This window comes from Coenobita brevimanus, chromosome 22 (assembly GCF_032717465.1).
Source record: "Coenobita brevimanus isolate Jiangsu-jjx chromosome 22, ASM3271746v2, whole genome shotgun sequence".
Classification (NCBI taxonomy): domain Eukaryota; kingdom Metazoa; phylum Arthropoda; class Malacostraca; order Decapoda; family Coenobitidae; genus Coenobita; species Coenobita brevimanus.
The window spans coordinates 33,984,006-34,007,893 of record NC_136975.1 but is presented as its reverse complement, the minus strand read 5'-3'; the positions used below and the strand labels follow the sequence as shown (position 1 = coordinate 34,007,893).

Genomic DNA, 23,888 nt, shown 5'->3' with positions numbered 1-23,888 from the left:
GAGAAGATGGAGAGTGCGAGACTGACCAGGAGAGTGTAAGTGAGTGAGGTGGAGGGGGGGAGAGGCAGGGAAAGGCCAAGGATGAGATGGAGGGATGAAGTGGAGAGGTATATGAGAGAGGGGGGTATGGGCTGGGAGCAGGGCAGCAAAATGGCGGGGGATAGGGCGTCATGGAGGCGATTTGATTGTGGCCAGCCCTTATGGGATTAAGGTGTCTGGCAATAGATAGACAGATAGACTCAGATGTTGGAACGTTTTTAGGACAGAGGGTCGAGGCAAACAGCTAGGGTGGTGATGTATTACCTGGCTCAATGCCGAATGGATAACTGACTGGGGGTACTGACGCGATATTTGGCAATTTTTGCAATATTCAGGGGGAAGGAAGGGTTGGCTGAATTACACCGGATAATTGAGAGATTATTGTAAGTATACTTATAAGCAGGGGAAAAGCAAACATATATACAAACAAACAAACCATGAGCCTAGGGAATGTAGCATTTTAGAGACCCTACTGGCTATTTTTCCATACCAGGTAACCCTGTGACATCTGGTGATGTAACTTGCTCAGCAGATCATGAATGAACTAATACCAGAAGTAGGCACTTACCTAGCATAGACATCCTCCATATATCGCCTGAAGGTTGTCTGCTATGGGTGTTATATAACCCCTAAAAGACAGGTGTCCACATATGCTGTATGAGGGTACTAGGGCCAAAAAGACCAGTGTCCTCATATGTGATCAAGCCTCCCCATCCCCCAAACCTACCCTCCCTACCCCCTTGCCACCACACCCACACATCACCCACCCCCACCCCAACCCCCCTGATGTTCCCTCCCAAACCCCCACAGCCCCCCCACTTCTGCCACTGCCCTCCCACCACACCCTACCACCTAAGCCTCACCCTCCCACCACCCACACCCTCCCCAACCCTGCACTTCCCACCCCTATGCCATCCACAACCCACCATCCCCCCAAACACCCCCCCCCACTCCCTCACCATCCCCCACAACCTTCCACCCCCATCCCCTACCCCCTAACCTCCCCCATCACTTATCCCCCACCCACTATCCCCTCCACCCCAAACCCCCTACCCTCCCCCATCACTTATCCCCCACCCCCTATCCCCTCCACCCCAAACCCCCTATCCCCTTACCTTCCCCCACACACCTTAATCTGCCCATCCCTCCAACCCCCACTACCACCCCCACCACTGCCCACCCCCTACTTCCCACTCCCACCCATCCCCCCCACCCCTACCCTACCCCCAACACCCACCCCCCATCTTGCCACACCCACCCCCACCTCCCAAATCACCCAGCCCCCCTTAACCCCCACCTATCTTCCCCACCCCTACCCTACCCCCACCTCCCCAAACCACCTAATCCCCCTCACCATCACACAACCCATCCCTCTCACCCCTCACCCCCCCACCACCCACCACAAACCCCCACCATATCACACCTGCTGATTATGCCCGTCCTAAGCATGTCAAAACATTCCGATGCCCATCTTTTAGGGGTTAATACTTTTGTGTTGTCGATCCTCAGGTGTCTGTTCATATCTACAGTACATGACTGCAAGTCCACAAGAGGGTGTGAGTAGATCAATGGTTCTTATAAAAGGGGTGTTCTGAAAGTATCAGACCTTAGACTCTAAAAAAAATAAATAGCTAATCTGTTGAGCTACAACACTAACCCCCCCTCAAAGTAAGCCCCTTCTGACTTGTGCATCACGAATACACACCAGAAGGTCAGACTGTCAACAAACATTACTACCCCAACATTATCAGTTGTCTTTGTAACTCACTCTGGAGGAAAAGACCAGACCTTTAGAAGCGGCAAATTGAAAGCTGCACCATGACAATGCCCTTGCCCATTCTTCTCAACTGATTCAGGAATTTTTGGCCAAGGACAACATCCCGCAGGTCTGGCTGGCTCCCTGCTCACCGGACATGGCTCCGTGTGACATTTGTCTATTCCCCAAGCTCAAAACTCCATTGTAGGGTTCCTGATCTGAGATGTGACAAAAGACCATGAATGTGACGAAGGACCTGCAGGAGATACTGAAAACCAACTCTAAAAAATTTTTCAGGTAGTGGAAAGAACGCAGGGCTACGTGTGTCAAATCGGAAGGGGCCTACTTTGAGGGGAGATTAGTGTCCTAGCTCAACAGGTTAGCTATTTATTTTCTTTAGAGCTTATGGTTGGATTCCTTCTGAGAAGACCTCATACTTTTCAGACCCAATTCCCCCAGGTTAAACTCCACGTCAACCTTAAACCCTCTTAATATCATAACTCCTTTCACTTTCAATTCCTATAAAAACAGAAAAGTGTATAACTATGGCTGCCATTTATTTGTAGTTTACACACACAAAATTGTTCTCCATCCCCCCCAGAATCCCTTCCTGGATACACCCAAGAACTGATTTCAATACCCCCTGGAGGTATCAAGGCATTATTTTAAGAACATCTGGAGTAGATGAATGAAGAAGGGTGAAAGTGAGTAAGAAGGACAGGACATCCAAGAGGGCAGCATGAGGCCTCTAAATTTCTAGGGCTCTAAATAGATAGCAGGAATGCAGCACCCTAATAGCTATGAAGACCACCTGCAGGAGGAGGTTTACAAGGACTCAGAAAGCATTTAGTGCCTTGCCCCTATGCAAAATCTGGGAATTAAGAAAAGGAGTAATCAAGTACTATGTCTATCTATCTATCTATCTATAGCACCTTGTTGTAGTAGTAGTAGTAGTTGTTCCCTAGGCAGTCTGGCCGAACAGCCCCGAGTCCCTTAGGAAGGCCATGGCCAAGACCGGGCTTTCCCACAGAGCTCTCAAAGAGTGTATGTTGTGTTGTTGGCGTAGGTGATTGTGTGCAATGCAGTCTTCCATAATGTGCTTAATAGTATGGGGTGCTGTGTTGCATCCTGGACAGGCATCAGCGATGGAGTCATCCAGCCTCTTCTGGTAGCTTAAGAGGGCTGGATGGTGCCCACATCTCAGACTGGCCAGGTGGACCCTGTCCTCACGAGGAAGATAGGATTCAGAAGGGTGGATGTCAGGAGGCCGTGCATGCAGCTGTGTGTTGCCTTTAAGTGACTGAATGGAGCGGCGAGTGATCTGAGTGTCGATATGCTTCTGGAAGCTGGTCTGAGGTGGGGGAGGGGGAAGAGATGACAGTATTTGTGTATGGTATCGTGTGCTGGGTGTTGTTTTGATGTTCCTTGCGGTGGGTGGATGTGCTGCCATGTACTGTTGTGGATGTTGTGGGTTTGTGGAGGCTGCAGCAAGAAACTGGGTGCCTCTCATGTCTAAGTGATCCTTGACTTTGAAGACTTTGGTTTCTTGATGTAGGTGGTCTGAGGGTGTAGTAGCTGTGCAGCCTGTGATTATTTTTAGGGCCTTGTTCTGTATGGACTGTAGAGTGTTGTAGTGTGTTTTGGCCAGGTTAGAAGCCCAGGCAGGGCTTGCATAATTCATCACTGAACGTATGTATTGTTTGTATACTGTGGTGGTGGTTTCTTTGTTGTGTCCAAATGTTGTATGGGCATGTGACCTCAAAGCATTGAGTCTTGGTGTTAATGTTTGTGATGTGTTGTTTAAATGACATTGATGTATTGTATGTTACACCAAGGATTTTGTGTGTGTGTGTGTGTCTGTGGTAGGGGAGTGTTGTTTATGGTGAGGTGTGGGATGTGACTGTGTTCTGCCGTCCAATTTGTGAGAAGAGTCACTGTAGATTTGGCTGGGGCTATTTTGAGCCTGTTTGTGGTGAACCATTCGTGTAGTGTGTTGAGGTAAGGTTGAATGATGTGTGCAGAAGTGTTTGTGTTTTAGTGTGTACATGTAAGTGTTATATCATCTGCACAGGAAGCTATATGTATCTGTGGTGTGTGGGGTGTGGGTATGTCATGCATGTATATATTAAAGATGTAGGGGACAAAACAGATCCTTGGGGGATGCCGTTTGTGAAGTTTCTGATGTTAGAAGACTGACGGGCAAATGTTACGTGTGCACATCTGCCTGCTAAGTAGTTTGCCAGCCATCTTTTTGTGTTATTGTGCATGTTTGTGTTGAGTATTTTGTTTGTGAGGTTGTGGCAGGGGATGGCATCAAAAGCTTTGCTAATGTCTAGTGTGACTAGGAGTGTTCTGTGTGGTGGCCTAGCTGAATTCAAGCCATCGAAAACTCTCTGTGTAAGGTCTGTAAGAAGGGTGTTTGTGGAGTGTAGTGGCCTAAAGCCATGTTGTGACTGGGCTAGGGGAATGTGAGGTGTGACTAGTTGTAGTATCAGTCGTTCAGTGACTTTAGAGGGGGTGCAGAGGAGTGTGATGGGGCAATGTTAGGAGGGTAACGTGGGGTCTTTGTTGGGTTTAGGGATAGTGATGATATTGCCATGCTTCCAGATGTTGGGTATTATGTTGTGTGAATAGCTGTAGTTTGATATGTTGGTGAGTGCTTGTATGCCTTGTGGTCCTAGGTGTTTAAGGTGAATGTTGCTTATGTTGTCTGGTCCACAGGCAGATGAGTGCTTGAGGTTGTTAATGATGTGCTTCGTCTGGTTGTAAGTGAAAGAGCACCTTGTTGTTTATCATGGTACTTAAAGCCCTCTCACGTGACTTCAGAAATGGACTCCTGTATAAGATGTTCTATGCCAATGATTTGGAGCTGACTGCTGAAAATGAAAGGGAGGCAGAGGATAGATTTAGGATGTGGAGAAATAGTATGGGACACACGAGCCTGAAAGTATATGCAGTTAAAACAAAGGTGATGGTATCTAGGGCTGGTGGTAGTACTGTCAAAGACGAGGTATAGTGGCCATGTGTAGTTTGCCAGAAGCATGTGGGAAGTAATTCCATCTTGTGCAGTGTTTCTGAAGTGGGTGCATAAGAGATGTTGGTATTAGAGGTAGACTGCAAGATAATGCTGATTTCATGAGTACACTGTGTTGGGGAGACCATGTGCAGATTGTCAGACATAACGGACTTATCTTGCTGGGGAGTCTCTCAAGTGTGTTGAAGAGCTTAGTAATTTGCGAGACGTTATGCACTGGAGGCGGAGCTGGAGCTAGCTCTGTGAATACAGTGAGGAGTGGTTGGATGAAGTTCAGGGAGCTGTTGCCTTTCCTGACACGTAGAGGGCTCTCCCTCCGTGAAAGGATCTTTGTATGCAGCATGTGTTAGGGGTTTAATGCTGTATGGCAGAGAGACCTGGGCAGTAAAGGAAGAGGATATTTGCAAGCTCAAATGTACAGAAATGACGATGATTAGGTGGATGTGCAGTGCATCCTTGAGTGTGAGGGCTGGGGGGGGGGGGTAGGCTTATGATGGAAGAATTAAGAGGTAGGATGGGACTGGAATGTACTGATGTGATGAGAGGTAGACTGAGGTGGTTTGGGCTTGTGGAGAGGATGGAGGATGGCAATAGGGTGCAGAAAGTGAGAGGTGTTAACATTAGGGGTAGGGTTGCAAGAGGCAGACTGAAAAATACCTAGGTCGAGGTCATTGAGTGTGTCCTCAAGGATAAGGGACTGAACAGAGAGGCTGCCAGAGATCGAGCAGCATGGAAAGCCGCCTTTAGGTGACCAGGGCCAGTCCGTGCAAGCATGTTAGTGCCTTTAAAAACGAAAAGAAATGAACACCATAACCATGAATGGGAAAGTAATTTGTCTTTGAGTATGTTGTTTTACAGGAAGGGGCACTAACGCTCTGCCAACCCACTTGCTGACACATAGGGAACACAAGCATTATAGGGTATATTCTCTATAATCTAGGAAGAGTTGGATGGGATCCAAGTTTTCTCACCCTAACCAAAGGATGAAAAATATTTACATAATAAGCATACAGTATTGTAAAAGTATATTAACAATATTGATAAATAACTGATCTTAAGCAGGACATGAGATCCTTGTTCAGATCTATTCGTGGGTCTTACAAACTGCTAATGGGTCTTACACTTTTTACAGCAAAAATCTTTCACTTATGTAAGTGTGCATGGACTGCTGAAAGCTGCTAAGAGTTTTATACTGCAGTGATGTACGGATAAAGGTAGGTGGGTGCCAAGGTGAGTGGTTTTACATCAGTGATAGAGCAAGTGAGACTAGGATATGTAAAGTCCCCAAGGTTGTCCAATATGTATATGGGTAGAGTTATCAGAAGTAAAAACTCGAGTAGGAAAGTGGGACCAAAATCGTGCTGAATGGAAAAGGGTACTAATAAAATGGGCCATGACGTGCCTGGGTTTCGACAGACGATTACCTACAGTGGGATGTCACTGATCAATGGGTGGGTTTAAGATAAAGCCTTCTATCTCCGAGCCCTACAAATATTTTCCTCCTAGAGTGGTGAATCATGCATGAGAGGGGACAGAACCCAGATCTAAAGCTAAAAAACCTCAAAGGAACAAACAAAATGGGAGAAAAATATCATGGGAAGGCAGAAAAAGGCTCTGAGAGCTGAGGAAACTGGAAAGCAGGAGGAAACAAAGGGGAAAAAGGAGGAAATGAGACAAGGATAAGAGATCAAGCTAACAAGAACAAGCAATCATGTGCCTAGTGGAAGGACACTTGAAAAAGGGAAAGGGCTTCAAAACAAGCAACTCACAATGAATCCAAGGATACTCTGGACTTCCAGTGTTAACAGCCAGCTGAACCTCACACTGGCACAAAAGGGTAATGGGGTCAAAATCCAAGGACTGCCTGCCCAAGGTGGCCAGTCCACTATGGCATTCAGCAAAATACAAACACATGAAGATCAATAAGTGCCACAGGAGCACTACGCAATGCCTCGAGATATCAACCCTAAGGAGGTATCACGGACATGTCCATGACAGGATAGTGCTTACTGCTGATGTTAGTTCATCGTTCCCCCCCCCCCCTGCTGACTGCATCACATCACCTGAGGCCACAGGGTGGTTCACGAGGGGAAATTAGTTATTATGGATATTACTGTAAGGTGCTACATTCTGACAGGTCTCATATATTACAATAATAAATAAAAAAACATTTACCTGAAGAAATATCTGGTACCTAAGTGAACCATAAGAGTTGCTAAGGATTTCTCGCTCTGTGGTCTGGTTGCGACCAACATAAAGTACTCCAATTTTGTGCGTTTCTTGAGGCTGAATCAAATCCAGCACCCACATGGCACGCTGGATCTCTGGTAGGTGAGTGGGCAGCAAGAAAGGTCGTTCACCTACTGGCGTCCCACATAAATATCCTTTAAAATACATCTGCAGAAAAATAAAGCTACCGGAAGGGGAAAAAAAAAAAAAAATCAGTTAATTCTTTCTCATAGAGTTTAAAATGACATCAAAATATAAGATCAGGCAATACATGCATTAGTTAACAATTAATGGAGTGCCATTTTGTATGCCAAACTGTATGGATTTTCACACAGATCCCATGCCTCTACAATGATGCCAGCATGTGTCCTTATCCACTAATGAAAATATCTCTTCACTGGGGTGAAATCTTGTCTTCAAGGAGAATAAATGGTTTAGGTATGTGATACAACAACACATTTAAGTCTCTGATAAGGATGCCATTATTTACTAGAAAACACAAGAGGCATAAAGCCTCGTCAGTTAATTTTCCTGTGACATGTACGGAGATGGAATCTCTAATGCATGAGTAAATCTGCCGGCAATCTTGATGAGGAATGGGATATCTGTGTTCTTAATTCTGGAGATCACATTTACAGTATAGTTCTTCCATACACATATTGGCACTCCATTTGCTACTGAGTCTCATAATCTCTTCATGTGATTTTGTCCTTGATTAAGTATGATGTACTTATGGTCAATTACTGCACATGGTGGTGGTTGTTGTTGTTGAACCCCAGTCTGTCTGGCCAAGCAGACTCATCAACCACACAAAAGCAATCACCTCTGCAGAGCAGTCCTGTGCACTGAACTGGTGTTTACTTGTGGTTTACAGTGCCTTGCAACACAGGGAAAACTGTGGTGGTTTGGCTCCTGAATGAACGCCGCATTTGTGGTACTCCATTCAGTAGGAAGGGGAACTATAGCAGGCTCCATGCCACCCCATTATCTGGTTATATGGTTACCACCAAGCACTGTAAATGGTTCCTGGGCTACAGGAAACCAATAAGCTTGTCACTCAGTGTAGAGCTACCTAAGTGGAAAGAAGAGTAATAAAAAGTGACAGGAAGAAAGGGATAAGTAGGAGGAGAGGACAGCAGACAAAAGATAGAATCATAAAGGTGGAGGAAGTAGGCAGCACTACATCAAGTGAATGGTAGTGGAGAAAAAAAAAAAAAAAAAAAAAAGGGGGGGGGGGGAGAAAGTTCAACACTATAGAGGTAAACAGCTTCAGAGACTGACAACTGGACAAGACTTTTCAAAGGGCCAAAGCTGTTTAGGTATAGTACAGTACATCCATCCTGCCTTATCACATCATCACCAGAACATTATTTCCTCACTAGCAGACATGTTTTCATATGAAGTACAGAGTGAACAGTACAGTGGAATCAGAGGCACTGCAACGGTCTGGGAACAAAAGTTTGTCGCTATGCCCCAAATCATGATGCCTATGAGCACTCTTTCATGTATATATATGTACGTATTTTTGTCCTGTTGAGGTCATCCTGCACATGCACGACACTGGTGGGCTGCTCTACCATACACGTTCATGTCATATTTTATGGATCCTGAAGAGCAACTGATCTGCTGGTTGAGACATGGTACCTTCTGTCCCTGGAGTAGTAGTGACACACCCCACTCAGCAGTTTGCACGAAGTGTTTATATGAGAAATGGACGACTGGTCCCACACTTTCATGATCTGTGCCTTATTTCCACACAATATCATGAATTTTCAAAGTGCTAACCCTCCTCCAACACAAAACTGTATTCTCTTCACCTTAACTTAGCCCAGATTTTCAACCTAGGCAACTAACTGGTATTTCAAGTAGATCAGTGGCTGAAAAAGACAATATTGCAGCTCTATGGCATGGTCTTTTCATAGCATTTCTTCATGACTAACACCATTCTAGTGCTCAACTACTGTTAAAGCTCAGCAATGACGTTGGAGTGATGACAATTTTATGCAAAGTTCACTGAAATGAGTGTAGTGAATAAGCGACTGCATATTCGAGCCTTTTTTATACACTCCAACACAACTTTTCTGGTACAGTAAGGCACCAAATTTTGCGGCATCCAGATTGGCGAAATCGCACTTTTGTGGCATCCATCAAATATTACCGAGATTGCACATTCACGACTAAAAAATGCACTTTTGCACCAGCACAAGTTTCAGATTCTCACCACCACGACGCCAGTGCCAACACTCAATTTTGGCCTGTTTGCCACACATGTTTAGTGTGTCTGCAAGTTGGGTGTTACACTCGAGTCCTTGACCCGTACTGTAATTGACAGAAATATGTCACCTTGTGCTTCAAGTGCTGCTGAAGATGGACTGGGTGATAGTGGAAACTGTGTAAGAAGGCATGAGCTCGGAACAGCAAGCGATAAGGGGAAAGCCAAATGTGACTAATGCAAGGGAGTGAAAAAACGCAAGTATGACGGTTTGAAAATAAAATTGTGGTAAAAATGGAGAAGGGTGCTTGTAACTCTGAAATATGCAAAATGTATAATATGCCAGACTTGACTGTGCACAGTATGAGAAAACAGTTGAGTGAACTTAAAGCCAATCTAGCCCTAGCAAAGAAGAGTACATGCTCAATTTAACGGAGAGCAATTTAGCGGAATGCTCGATGTAGCGGGAAAAAAAAAATCCGTTTTCTTATGCTAGGTACAGTATAGCGGAAACAATTCCACTAAATGTAGCGCCCTGCTTTGTTTTGGCAGGAGCCCAGCCCAGTCTGCCCGCGTCCTTTGTCCCACCAACAACTTGGTGCTCTTGTGGATTTCTTTACATTCTAGGCTATTTATGCAGTGAAACCCTAGTGAAACCATGCCTAAAGTACAAGACAACCAGAAAAGAGTGAGGCTAAGCCTTGCTAAGAAGCTGGAAAAAATAAAAAACTTGAGTGTGGTGCGGCTTGTGCTACAATTGTGAAGGACTATGGGGTAAAAAAAAAAAAAAAAAAAAAAAAAAAGTGTATGAGATGCATAAGAGCAGGGAAGAACTGAAAAAGCTGAAGGGACATTCAGAAGTGGGTAGTGTTATTGAGCTATCAAAGCTGTTAGAAAAGAAATCTCTGGGAAAAAAAAAAAAATAAAAAAATAAAAAAAATACGGTCACACCAAGCAGTGTACACTTGGTATAGGCAACAGCGGACTCAGGGCATGCCTGTAAGGGGCCCTGAGATAAGAAATGCAGCTAAAAAGTTTGCTGAGAAGCTAGAAATTAATGATTTTAATGCTAGTGATGGTTGGATTTCTGCATTTTCAAGGCAGCATAACCCAGGCCATAAGAAAGTTTTGGGTGAAAGGAGCAGTGCTGATTATGATGGTGCTAAACCATTTATTGAAGAAATTAAGAAAATTAAAGCAGGGAAGAAAGGCTGTTGGTTCTTTGAAAGCAGTGATAAGAAACAGGGAAGTGAGCATGGAAGTGAAAAAGTTACTACATGACAGTATTGTGATACCAACTCTAATGTACGGAAGTGAAGCTTGGACGTTGTTGGAAGGACACAAGTCAAGAGTGAGAGCAGTGGAAAAGAGTTATTTAAGAGGAGCCTGTGGAGTCACATGGAGAGACAGGCTGACGAATGAGGATATAAAGGAGCGTTGTGGTGTGTATGTGATAGGAAGCGTTATGAGGAACACATTGAGGTGGTTTGGCCATGTGGAGAGGATGGAGGGTGAAAGATTGACGAAGAGAGTGTATGTGAGTGAGGTGGAGGGGGGAAGAGGGAGGGGGAGGCCGAGGATAAGATGGAGGGATGGGGTGGAGAGGTACATGAGAGAGGGGAGTGTGAGTTGGGAGCAGGGCAGAGAAATGGCGGGGGACAGGGCGACTTGGAGGCGATTTGTTTGTGGCCACCCCAAACGGGATTGAGGCGTCTGGCAATAGATAGATAGATAGATAGAAAGTGCTGGAAGGCCTACAGGATTGGCAATTTTATAATGCAGATGAAACTGGCCTTTTCTGGAAGGCACTGCCTACCTCCACACAAGCTGAAAAGACCAGGTTCCATGTGTCTGGTCATAAACTCAGCAAGGATAGGGTGTCAGGGTGTGTGCTAATGCTGATGCCTCTCTCAGGCTCAGGCCTATGGTGGTGGTGAATGCTAAGCAGCCCAGGGCTATGAGACCCATCATGGACAGTTTGCCAGTGGACTATGATGCCAACCAAAAGCCATGGTTCACTGGCAAACTAACAAAGGCGTGGTTTTTCAACAGCTTCGTCCCCCTTGTCAAGGAGTTCCAGCAGAGTGTGCATAATGTGTGTCCAGAGGAGGTTAGGGTTATCCTGCTGATGAACCAGGCCCCAGCACACCCCTCAGAGGACATCCTAACCACCCCTGATGGGGAGATCAAGATCATGTTCCTTCCAGCCAACACAACCTCCATTCTGCAACCCATGGACCAAGGCATCATTAACCCCTTAACCGCGCATGGCGGTTTTTTGGAGGTGTCCATGGTGGGCAGACATAGGGGTAAAAATGAAATTTCCCAAAGGCCAAATTTTGTCTTAGGAATTGAGGGAATACATGCCAAAGTACAGTATATAGTAACGAAATATTAGCTCAATATTTACTTGGTAAAGCCGTGGATGAACACTGAAGTGTCTGATTCCCTTTTGGAATGTATGGTTTGCGTTTTCTTTTTCGGTTTTGAAGGCTCAAACATGCTTGCATGGGTCGGCCTTGGTCACCATGGGACTATATTCGAAATTCACCTGCGCAGCCAGGGCTGTATTGAGCAGTCGCACTCGGAACAGCCCACGCTGTATACAGCAGTTACCATAATGGGTTAATGCCTTCAAAAGGTTGATGCCAGAGGACACTTTGGTGGTGGAGATGGAGCCAGATGAAGGAGAGGCCAGCAGAGGAAAGAAGTGTTGTGGCTTGGAAAACACAATATGCAGGACACAGTCCTCAACATCAGGAAGGCATGGGACCAAGTGACTAATAGGACACTGATGCAAAGTTGGAATGCACTGTTTGACAGCCATGGCAGATGGAAGCAAGAGCAGAAGACAGCAGACTTTGAAGGCTTCACTGCAAAGCAGTGTTGGGTCACCTTCGAGAGAGCAGGTGAGAGTGAGGTGCAAATGAAGGACATCCAGGAGTGGATGGACATTGACACCGGGGATCCTGGCTACTACATCCAAAGTGAGGATGGAATTGTGGCTGATGTGACTGCACCAGATCCAGAGGAAGAGGAGGAGGTGCAGGATCAGCATCCACGCAAGCAGAAATTCTCTGAGGCCAGGGAGCAGGTTGATAGGCTGATTGACTTTATTGTTGATGTGGATCATGAGGACCTGAAACCATTCTACCTTAACCTGATTGAACTGAGAAGAACAGTGAGGAGGCTTCAAAGGGAGCTGTATGCGCCACAGCAAACCAAGATCTCAGACTTCTTCAAGCCACCACCACCACCTCGAAGCAGGGAAAGGCAGAACAGTGCCACCTCAGACATCTCTCTACCCTCTACAGCCTCCTCCTCTGATGTCTCTCTCCCATCCACCTCTGTGACAACACCATCTCCATCTCCATCCCCATCCCCATCACCATCCTTGTCACTTCCCAGTCCCTCTGTCACCCCTCAGCCACCTCTAGTGCTGATGGAGGGTGACTCAGACAGCAAATAAACCCTCCCAGGCCTGACACAGGTTTGGGGGGCCATACAGACCATCAAGTATGGCTACCTGTGTCAGGCATATTTCTGCAATAACTACAGAATCCCTATTTGTGGAGGTAAGCCAAAGTCTTTACAGTATTTCATATGTTAACAGTAATTTGAAATCTATGTACAGGAGTGTACTTATAGGCTATTTTTATATTATTCTCTGTACAGTAAGTCCTCGATAAACGAAAGGAATAGGGACCAAAAAAAACTTTCGTAAATTGAAATTTCATATACCGGAACAATTTTCCCATTGAAATATACACAGACATGGGGAGATGCGTCCCACGACCCCCTCAGACCCCCACCTAAACTTTACCCCTCCTATTTTGCAGTGAGTAATACCTGTAGAAGTAAGTAATGCCTGTAGATGCAGAGAACGAGGTGGCCATTTTCTTGCACATCTCCTTTTTCTTGGTCACAGTCCCAACGGTGGAAGCCGCAAGGCCTAAAACACGCCCAATCTCCGAGAGTCCCTGCCCCTCCTCGTGGCGTCTTATAAGTTCCAATTTCCACTCCAGAGTTAGAGTACGGTGCAGCTTTTTCATTGCAGCGGACTCCCTGATGCTGGAGATGATGCAGGGTGCTTGGGAGGCACGTCTGAACAGTACAAAAAGGTGTAGAGCTGCGAAAATATCCTCATGTACAGTGAAGCTGTGAGGAATGACATGGACTTGGTCCCGGGACAATTCACTGTGAAGTCAATTCGCTGTCAAAACATGGACGATTCCCTGTCAGGATTATTCGCACCCAAGACGATTCCCTGTCATTCCATAAATATACTTAATATTAATTGATTAATACTATAATAACTAGCTGATTTGTCGAGAATGTAGACATAATATGATGATTAGTCATATAATTTTAGAGTACTGTATGTCGATCGTTCACCTGAGGTTATTAGGCATTTATATAAAGGACAATGTCTCCTATGTAGCCTTATATTAAACGATGAAGTGAAACATCATCTGTCACCTGATTCACATTTCAATATATATATATTTTTTTCAGTTAATACCAACTATTTGATGCCATATTTTACGATTACAGTAAACCCTCATTATACGATGGGGTTCCGTTCCCGAAAACCCCATCGTAAAGCAATCCATCGTATAGCAATCCCATTATAACATGGAGTCATTGGGGATACGTTCCCAGACGTGCCTAAACCCTCACATACACACACCTTAGCACTCACATACATGAAATATCCTTATGTTTAAATATTTAAAGTAACACATTACTAGTAAATAAAGAAAAAAAGCATGAAAACTACAGTATACAGTAGATCTTACCTTTACTGAGGCAAGCAACGGTTGTTTATGTGGTTCCTAGACAATTCGCCATGAAGTCGACAATTCGTCGTCATAATATGGACGTTCCCCATCATTCTATAAACATACTTATTACTGATTAACTGATACTTTAATAACTAATTCTCAGGGGGATCTATCAAAGTCTATTTTCATTCAATAGCATTGGCTTTGGATATCATTTGTAAGTTGCACTTTTAGACAATATTTAACTTGTTTCTACCTTGCTGTAGTTGACTTTGAATTACGTTCTAGTATCACCCACAGCTGTTTTCATTAATTTCCATTGGTACTACAACATCCTGGGTATATTTTAAAATGACTTTGAAGAGGTACAAGTACAGTACTAAAAAACTAGTGTACTTCCTAAATAAACTGATATGAAAATAAACGACGGGGAATCATCCTGTCAACCAAAAGTCCCGATGGCGAACTGTCTTATTATTGTTGTGATGGCGAATTGACTTGATTGCGAAATATACCGAAACATTTATATAGACGTAACATGAAGATTATTTGTATAATTCCAAAGTATGTCGATCGTTCACTTAAGGTAATTAGGCATTTATATAAATGCCAATGTCTCGTATGTAGCCTTATGCTAAGATGAAGGATCGATCATAAATCAGCTGATTCACGTTTCAATATATTATTTTTTTTCATTTAATGTCCACGATTTGATGCCATATTTTACATTTACTATATAAACAATAAACCACCATCACTTTTATAACTTACATAATTAAAAAACTAGTGTACTTGCTAAATAAATTGATACGTAAATAAATGATGGGGAATCGTCCTGATGGCGAATTGTCCCTACTCGGCCTCACAGTCACAGGGACTCACAGCCCTCACTCATCAATGTCAGAACTGCCTGGCTGGGCAGGGGTAGCTAACGAGGCTGGACCGGTGGACAAGTGTGTGTGGTCTAATGCCGACAGTGTGAGGACGTTTTTGATGCATTTGCACATTCGCTGTTCACTGAGCCGCAGATGATCCATCGTTGTTGCAAATCGTTCCCATTGTATAGTGGGCACAGGGTACTAAAATTTTGACATTGTATAAGCAAAATATCGTACAATGAAGCACTGTATAATGAGGGTTTACTGTATTATAAAAAGTATAAATCATCATCACCTTTATAACTCATATAACTCGAAAAGAAATATACTTGCTAAATAAACTGATATGTAAATAAATGATGGGGAATTGTCCTGACTGTGAAAAGTCCTGACGGCAAATTGTCTTGTTACTGTTGTGACGGTGAACTGACATGACAGCAAATTGTCCCGAAACCGTGGACTCAACTGAGAAGCGCACAAAAAATTGTTTACCAGAGATGGGTTAGTTCGTTTCCTCACCGTAAACGAGCGCCCATTTTGTATTTTTCGTATTTCCTTTCGTATTGCTTTTCGTATCATCGAGACAGATACTTTCATATTGTGGAATCTGTCCTATATTCATTGCTTTCGTAACATCAAAAATTCGTACTTCGGGTTTTCGTTTATCAAGGACTCGCTGTGTTTAGTGGAAATCTCGATATAAAGGAACTATGCTTGGCTGAATTAGTTCGTTAACCCCTACACCACGGGCTTGTTTACCAATGACTTGCGTGTGCCGCGGGGTTATTTGGGCTCCGACAGACTCTCAAAAAATATTTGCCAAAAATCAGTTATTAGTCCTAGAATAATAAAATTACATATGCTTATGGCACATACCTTCAGCTTTCTCCTGGAATGATTGTTGAGCCTTTGTCAGTTACCGTAGGACTTGTGGAGACCTCTGAAGTAGGGTAACGAAGTCTCCACTTTACACTTCCCAACAACCCGTAATATGATTACCACAGCCAGATACAAACACTATAAACACTATTCTACAATTTTCAAGTAGTTTGGGATCCATACTAAAAAAAAAAACACTGTGAAAGCAATGGAAATTACGAGCGCGTCTGATCGTCGCACTGGCACTAGTTCGCTCTTAGTAGTCTGTCATTTATTATTCATAAAACCCCTCACACTTTATATTTCTATTACTATATAACACTTCTATATATCTACAGTCTTTATTCATAAGTTTCCTTCAGTAGTATTAGTTTATTGTCACTGTAGGGATTCAATTTCTTTCAGTAAAATACGTAGCATTCACTTTCTCGTCCTGTATACTGGCATTGAGAGTGAATGTCACTTTCATCTTCACTCTCATAACTCATAGCATTCAGACATGCTAGAGTGAAACTTTCACTTTCATTACTCCTAGGGTATATACTCGTATTCTTATAATACTACTCATTTACATTTCTATTTACGTTCTCTATTTTATTTACTTTATTTACATTTCTATTTTATTTACACTGTGTTGTGCACTGTCACTTGAAATAACTTATAAAACTATTTTCCATTGTTCACGTATATTTACATTCATTACTTTCACTTGCTGTTTACACATTATTTACACATTACAGTATTTACAATTCCACTTGCACTGTTTTACTCAATAGAAAGATCGTAGTCACTCTTTTATCAATTGTCAGCCCTTTACCTCTTTCCACACGAGGTTTAGTAGGGGGTAAAGGTCACAGGGCCATTTGCATGGGGGTGAAAAAAGGCCTTGAAGTCAGCAAGAAGAAACATACGTACTCTCGCTTCGGAAGTTGAGAGTAACCTGATAACGGAGGGCCAGCTGGAGGCCTGCTAAGGGGTTATTCAGAGTTACCAATATTACTTCTTGAAACAGCTAAGTCTAGCACTGATATGATTGGCAGGAAATCTAGACAATACATTATAAATTTGGTAGTTCCAGGTGAATGTAAATATCACTTAGGCTTCTCCCTTCCCTCCTTACATGTATATTTATTACGAAAATAGATTATAGGGCATATTTCAAGGGGAAAAAAACAGCGAAAATTAGCGAACGAGTGCATGTGAGGTGTTGTCAGGTGATAATTAGCCAATTCCAGGTGTTTGGCACTCTCACTTACCTTATTTCTTTCTTGTATATATTATTTGGTATAAGAATAGGACATAGGGCTTATTTCAATGGATGAAATCAGTGAAAAATTCCAGGGAAGATTTACTTAGCGTAGCACGGCCGGGCAGGCGAGAGGATAGGGTAATGGAAGGGGGGTAGGGATAAGAGTCAAGAATGGGGAGAAATGGCTAAATTGTCAACAATGGATGGGAGTACAGATGAGATTAGGAGTGCTGACTAGTGTTGGACATTGGCAGTACTGATAGATGATACAAGCCCCCACTTGGAAGCCAGGGTGAATTCAAAATAACACAGAATCACAAAAGCGATGCCCCGCGGTATGATCCCTTGCTCCCAAGCGTCACGAAAGTGACGCCCTGCGGTTAAGGAGTTAAAAATGACCATGTGCTGTATTTTGAAGCAGGCGCTGGTGGTTGACAAGTGAAAACAGTGACCGAGTACAGCTCAATTATGATAGTGGTTGAATATTATTTGTTACACTGATTGAACAGGAGGACTCGGAAAGGCGTTAGTGTGTCAGAGCTCGAAATTCAAGACCAGGCCCGCCTATTTTATGATGCACTTACAAAGAAATGTAACACTGTGTCACCCCCACAGTTCATTGCTTCATGGGGTTGACTATCATATTTTATGGTGTTTTTATGTTTTATTGTTAATTTAACCTGTACAATCCCACCGTCGGCATGGTGCCGACAGTACAAAACATCTCGATTAATCCCAGCAACATGATGGTACCGACAGCAAACTTCGAGCGCTGTAGCATGTCTCAAACTGCTTCAATCTAGTTTAACTTTTCTAAGGAGTAGCTTAATGTATTGACAACACCGTGTCCAAGCAGTTGTAACAATGAGTTTGGTTCTGCGTGGGTGGGTAACATCAATGTTTCACTGTCCATCAGAGCATCAGGATGTCGTGAAAATCATGCCATTTTTCCGTCTCACTGGGCTGGAGAAGACTGTTGAAATTGTCACATGGACCCTTCTGTTCCTTCATTTAGCGATTCTTCAGAAGAGAAAGACCTGGATGACTATTCTGGGGAGGAATATGAGCCAGTGGAGGACACTGAGAAAGGGGAATCCCCCTTTCTCCTCCCCCATTCTCTCTCATCCTGCCCAGCTGGGTAGGAAAACATTGCTCACGGCTTGGGAAACTGGGCTAAAAACACAACGGACGGCCATCCTGCTCTTATTTCTCCAATAAGGAGTACTTTTTTTTGGTTTTCCTTGATTTTTATGTCCTTTTGGATTGTTTTATGCAATAAAATTTTTTCCCATTTTTGGTCTGGGATTGGGTGGGCATAAAATTGCAAAAATGCCTGGGATGGTACAGGTTAAAGTTATTTTTAATCTAATGCATTAACAGCAACATTTCAGGTTATTATAGGACGTATTTAAAGTAGGAAATACACTAGGGGGATGAGTTTTCTTATGGGCCCGGTCCCAATTAGCTTATTCCTCATCAGGGCAATGCCTCAACTTTGGTGTTTTACTGTATCTGAGATGTGAATTACTTGCATTAAAAAAAAAAAAAAAAAAAAAAAAAAAAAAATCCATTTGGTTTGTCACTCAGTGTAGAGTCACCCGCAGACAGACAGGAAATGGAAAGAATTATGAAAAGAAAAACAGAAGAGGAAGGATGGAAAGAAAGACGGAAGAGAGGAAAGTGCAGTCACCTGAGAGCAGCACTACATCAAGTGAGTGGATGGTGAGCACCCCCACCTACCACTAGAAAAAAATAAATATATGAAAAAGAAAAAAAAAAAATCAGATTGATTTCTCCATTAGTTTGGTATCTTGATGTGCGTATCTTCACACATCCAAACACAGCGGTGTATCAAAAGCTATTTAGAGGGGCTTAATGCAGTAAATAAGAGTTTTGTACTGTGTTAATAACTGACTCAGAGAGAAGCTTAGCTGTTTTTTGACAATGTTAAATGCAGTATCTCAACATCCTGTTCATGCCTTACCAACCCATGCTGCTAAGTTACTGGCAGAATTTTTCATTAAATAAAAAAAATTTAATTTCTATTTAATTACATTTTTTAACAACTACCAACATTTTCTTGAGACATATCTTCACTGATATTATAGGTTTAGTATCTTCTCTATTGAGGTATTTCCTTTTTTTGTGTGTTATATGTGACACTCCAGCAATTTTTTAAAGCATATATAGTGATACTTGTGATTCTGATCTAGAAACTCTGCCACTCACAGCAGTTGTTGGTTTAAGAGTTCTCAGAGGAGGTTTAAGCTTTCACTCAGTCTCACTGTTAGTGTTCATGGCTGTACATCCTGACCTACCTTGGCGAAATTCCAGCTTTGTTATCCTTCAAAGCATTCATTTTCTTGCTGACAGTAGGTGATCTATGATGCTTGCGTGAAGCTGGGTTCATGTCGGATATGGTGTGTCCTCGGTCCCGACGCATGGGGCGGGGGGAGCCATCATCTTCAACACCACCCTCTTCTGTTGTACCACCAACCCCCCCTCCTCCACTGCCACTCAGAGAGGAGATACTACTGTTGCTCCCTACACTCTTCTGTGATAATGATAAATATGGCCTCTAAATTATATCATCACTGAAAACCTACACAGGGAGGGGAAAAAAAATGAGGGTCAAAAACCCATTTAACACAGGTAATGAGTACTGTAATTTGAAGGAACTTGGGTAGAAATATTCAGCCATCTAAAGACACCACCCAAATGTGAGATGTGAAAGAAGACATTGTTTCCTGTCTCTAGGAAAAATTATAGAAACTGCATGGTGACCTTCTAATAGTCACTAATGTTTTGTCAACTCCTCCAGTATTCCCAAATACACTTCCTCTATATGGTAACGTTAACTCTTGCATGTTAAGCTAGTCCCAAACTGAAAAATAGGTTTTGGTTTTGCAGCTTGTTTTTCACTTGCTCCTTCTCTTAGGAACCTTCCTGAGGAACAGTACCCAAGATAGTTTGAGTGAAAGGACACAGACCAAAATGTTAAGTTCCCAGAAAGATGTAGATGTTCAATAACTCATGAGAGCTGACTTGTGCAAGACTGACACTGATGTGCTCCGAAAAGATGTAGATCTTCAATAACTCATGAGAGCTGACTTGAGCAAGACTGACACTGATGTGCTCTGAAAGGTTAAACTCAGTAATTGTTCTGTGTTAATGAGCAAGCTTATCACTTGCCATGTATACCAGTGGATCTATTAATGCTTAAAGAAGGTGCTGGCTAATAACAAGCCCTTCTCAGCACATCCACTATGGAACAACCTTTCTCATACATTAGTATCTCCAATCAGAGTCACTCTCTCAATGCATACAACCAAATTTCTTAAAGTATGCATCTATATTCCAGCAGAACACTACTTTTTCCCTAGCCACTCGGTCCTCCACTGGAGCATCCATACAAACACACTTGTATTCTTACTATTATTCTAATCCATAAAATTCTTGATCCAACTGATCTGTAGTACCTTAAATTCAACTTCCATCTCTTACTCAGAGCAATGTGCATACCCTCTTTCACGTTAGCCACTCGATCCTCTACCGGAGCAAACATGCATATAATCACATAAGTTTGTACTCCTAGCGATTATTCTTATACAGGAGGCATTGGATGAATCGGTAGAGAGGTGGCCTGAATCCTAATGGACCCAAGTTAAAATCTCCAAAGGGTCAGGGAACTGTTTGAGGATTTGAATTTCGTAAAGCAGACTTTACAGATCTACCAGAAGACCCGCCAACATGTAAAAACACCCCTGCTAATACCAATACACCTGTCCTACATGAGAAAGCACTATCATATATTAAATATGGATGGTGCGAGTCAGAGCCAAAGTGATGACATATGGAGGTGCATGGAATGTAGGACTGCTTGACCATGGGAGAAGTCTGCTAGGCCTATGTCCAGAGCTGGACACACAAACAAGTCCTTGATCCACCTGATTCATACTACCTTTTATTCTACTTACATCTCTTATAAAATGTGACACACATACCCTTCTTCACCATCTCATTCTCATCCACTCCAGCATATATGCCCAATCCATACGCTAATTCTCAGCCAACCAAGTTATACCCAGTTTGTGTATTTTCAGAAACATGCACAATCACTATCTTTCACATCATCATTTGTGCCTCTTACATTCCACATCACCATCTGCATAATATCCTTTGTCTAGTCCCTGGTCTTCAACAGCTGGTACCTTCATAAATAAAACACTTTCTTCCTCAGTGTATATCTATCTATCTACCTATCTATCTATATATACTACATATAATATCTATCTATCTATCTATATATACTACATATAATATATATATATACACTCAACCCTCTGCTATCACGGGTTCTGCTATAGCGTATCTTGCTATCACGCCTATATAAAAAACCACCCAAATACCTATATCACACACTAAATGCCTGCTATCGCGCACCTGAAATGTTCGAAAATTTCAAAAAGGCCGGGCTCTGGTGCTCCGCCCAGCCAGAGTGATTCACGCCGTGATTGGTCATGTGACGTCAGCGCCAGCCGAGTGCTGATTGGCCGCCCGACCGAGTCTCCCACCCGCCAAACCATTCAAGGATTTGCCCTCAGACCGCGAGCAATGATTGCGAGAACAATAACCTTTTTTGTGATACAGCCATGGCCAACGTACCCCCTCCCCGTCCCCCTACCATCGCCCAACGTAATGCTGCGGCACCTGGCAGGGAAATAAAGAAGAGGAAGAACCTAAGCTATGCAAATAAACTGGAAATAGTGAAACTTCTCGATAATGGTGAGACCAACTGAAGTGTGGGGAAGAAATATAACATCAATGAATCAACTGTGAGAGGTATTTATAAGAATCGTGATCACATCATAAAACATATGAGTCTTGCACCATCACAAGCTGCTTCCCATGCCTACGTAGCAGAAATCAGTTGCTCCTCAAGACCGGGCAATTGCTTGGGAGATATACAGATCAACAGGCAAGGAGAAATATTGCTGTGGACACACGTGAAATCATGAACACTGCCAAGGAAATTTATGTGGACCTCGCTAAGAAGTTAGACGTGAGACAACCTCCAGTTTTTATGGCTTCAAAAGGCTGGGTGGACAAGTTTATGGCAAGGCACAAAATTAACAGTGTGAAAATATCTGGTGAAGCGGCAAGTGCCGACAATGCAGCTGCACGTGAATACCCAGAAACTATTAAGAACATAATTGAGAAGGGCCAGTATACACCAGAACAAATTTATAACATGGATGAAACCAATTTCTATTGGAAAACTTTGCCACGGAGGACATTCATCACCACCAAGTCAGCAAAAATACACGGGAGGAAAGCACTCAAGGAATGATTCACCTTGGTGCTGGCCATGAACGCCTCTAGGACGTGTCGCCTGAAGCCGACGGTTCTGCACAAAGCGAAAAGACCCAAGGTCTATAAAGGTTATAACATGAAGAAGCTCAACGTGACATGGATGACTTCAAAGAAGGGGTACATGTCTGCCAAACTGTCCCTGGATTGGCTGAAGGAGGCATTTATCCCACAAGTTGAGGAGCATTGCAAGAAAAATAACATCAGGTTTAACATTCTGCTGGTGATGGATAATGCCCCTGGACACTCACCCCTTCTGAGGACCGCACATCCCAATGTTAAAGTGGAATTCCTCCCACCCAATACCACCTCACTGATCCAGCCCCTCGACCAAGAAGTTATTTCAGTCCTGAAGGCTGCATACTCCAGGCGTCAGTTTAGAATGATGAGGGAAGCAACTGAGGACACACAGTTAATCCAGCAACTGGTCAACAACAGTGAGGATGAAAATGAGGATGATCAAATGCAAGGAGACACCGATGCTGAGCAGAGGGTTATAAACTATTGGAAGCAGTTCAGTGTCAAGCAGGCTGTTAATCTGATGGTTCAGTGTTGGGATAACGTAACCCAGGCAACAATTTGTCACGCTTGGCGGAATCTTTTGGAGGGTTTACCTGAGCACCGTCGCGGGTCTGCACCTGGTGAGGCTCAGTCGGTTCAGGCACAGGTTGAGGCAGCTGCTGAGGAGGCACGGCAGATTCCTGGAGCTGGTTTTGGGGATACAACTGATGAAGATATTCGTGAAATGATACGACCAGCCCCAGTTTCTGCTGCTGATATCGTGGATGAGAAAATGACACGAGATGAGGACAGTGTAGGAGAGGAGCAAAAGGAGGAAGGTGGCGGTGATGTGCAGCATACTGAGGGACTGTGCATAAACGATATAAAAAAGGTCATTGACTTGGGTGGCCAGCTAAGACACCTGCTTGAACAAGATTCCACCATTAACAGTGAGGCAAGGTGTTCCTTAATTACTCAGGCACTGGCAGGATACGAAGAGCAATACCATGTTCACATCAACTCTCTACAGCAACGGCAAATAACCGACTTCCAATGCCATCGGACACAGGCACAACCGGACCCACAACCAGGACCTTCAAACCAGGACCGTCGGCCAGCACTTGCCCTCCTGGACTTTGATGATGATGAGGAAGAGGAGGAATTTCATGGGTTTGCTGAGAATTTCCTTGATGAGATAGAACGTTGAAGAGGAGGTCAGTAGACTCCAACCGAGCCTTGTAACCCCTCTATCCCACCCAAGCCACTCACCATCCCCCAAAAGGTGAATAAATAGGGATATTAAGCTCTGTTTTTTATTAACCTTGGTTTGTTTCTAATTTGCATGCTCATTTTTAGACTATTATATGTTAATATGTGGTACAAAAAGGGCATCTTAGGGGTAAATATTGAGGTAATGGCACCAGTTAGAATTATTACGGGAGTTATTCAGTACGGCTA

General features: G+C 43.4%; 1 protein-coding gene across 1 annotated transcript in view; it reads right to left on the bottom strand.

The window, feature by feature from the left end:
- gig (TSC complex subunit tuberin) overlaps positions 1-23,888 on the bottom strand; it is a 686,003-nt gene that overhangs the window by 70,325 nt on the left and 591,790 nt on the right. Inside the window, exons 24-25 of the mRNA XM_080266862.1 lie at positions 19,379-19,614; positions 7,005-7,242 (exon numbers count right to left, since the gene is read on the bottom strand). Of these exons, the coding sequence (XP_080122988.1) occupies positions 7,005-7,242; positions 19,379-19,614 (474 nt within the window). The remainder of the gene's footprint in view (positions 1-7,004; positions 7,243-19,378; positions 19,615-23,888) is intronic.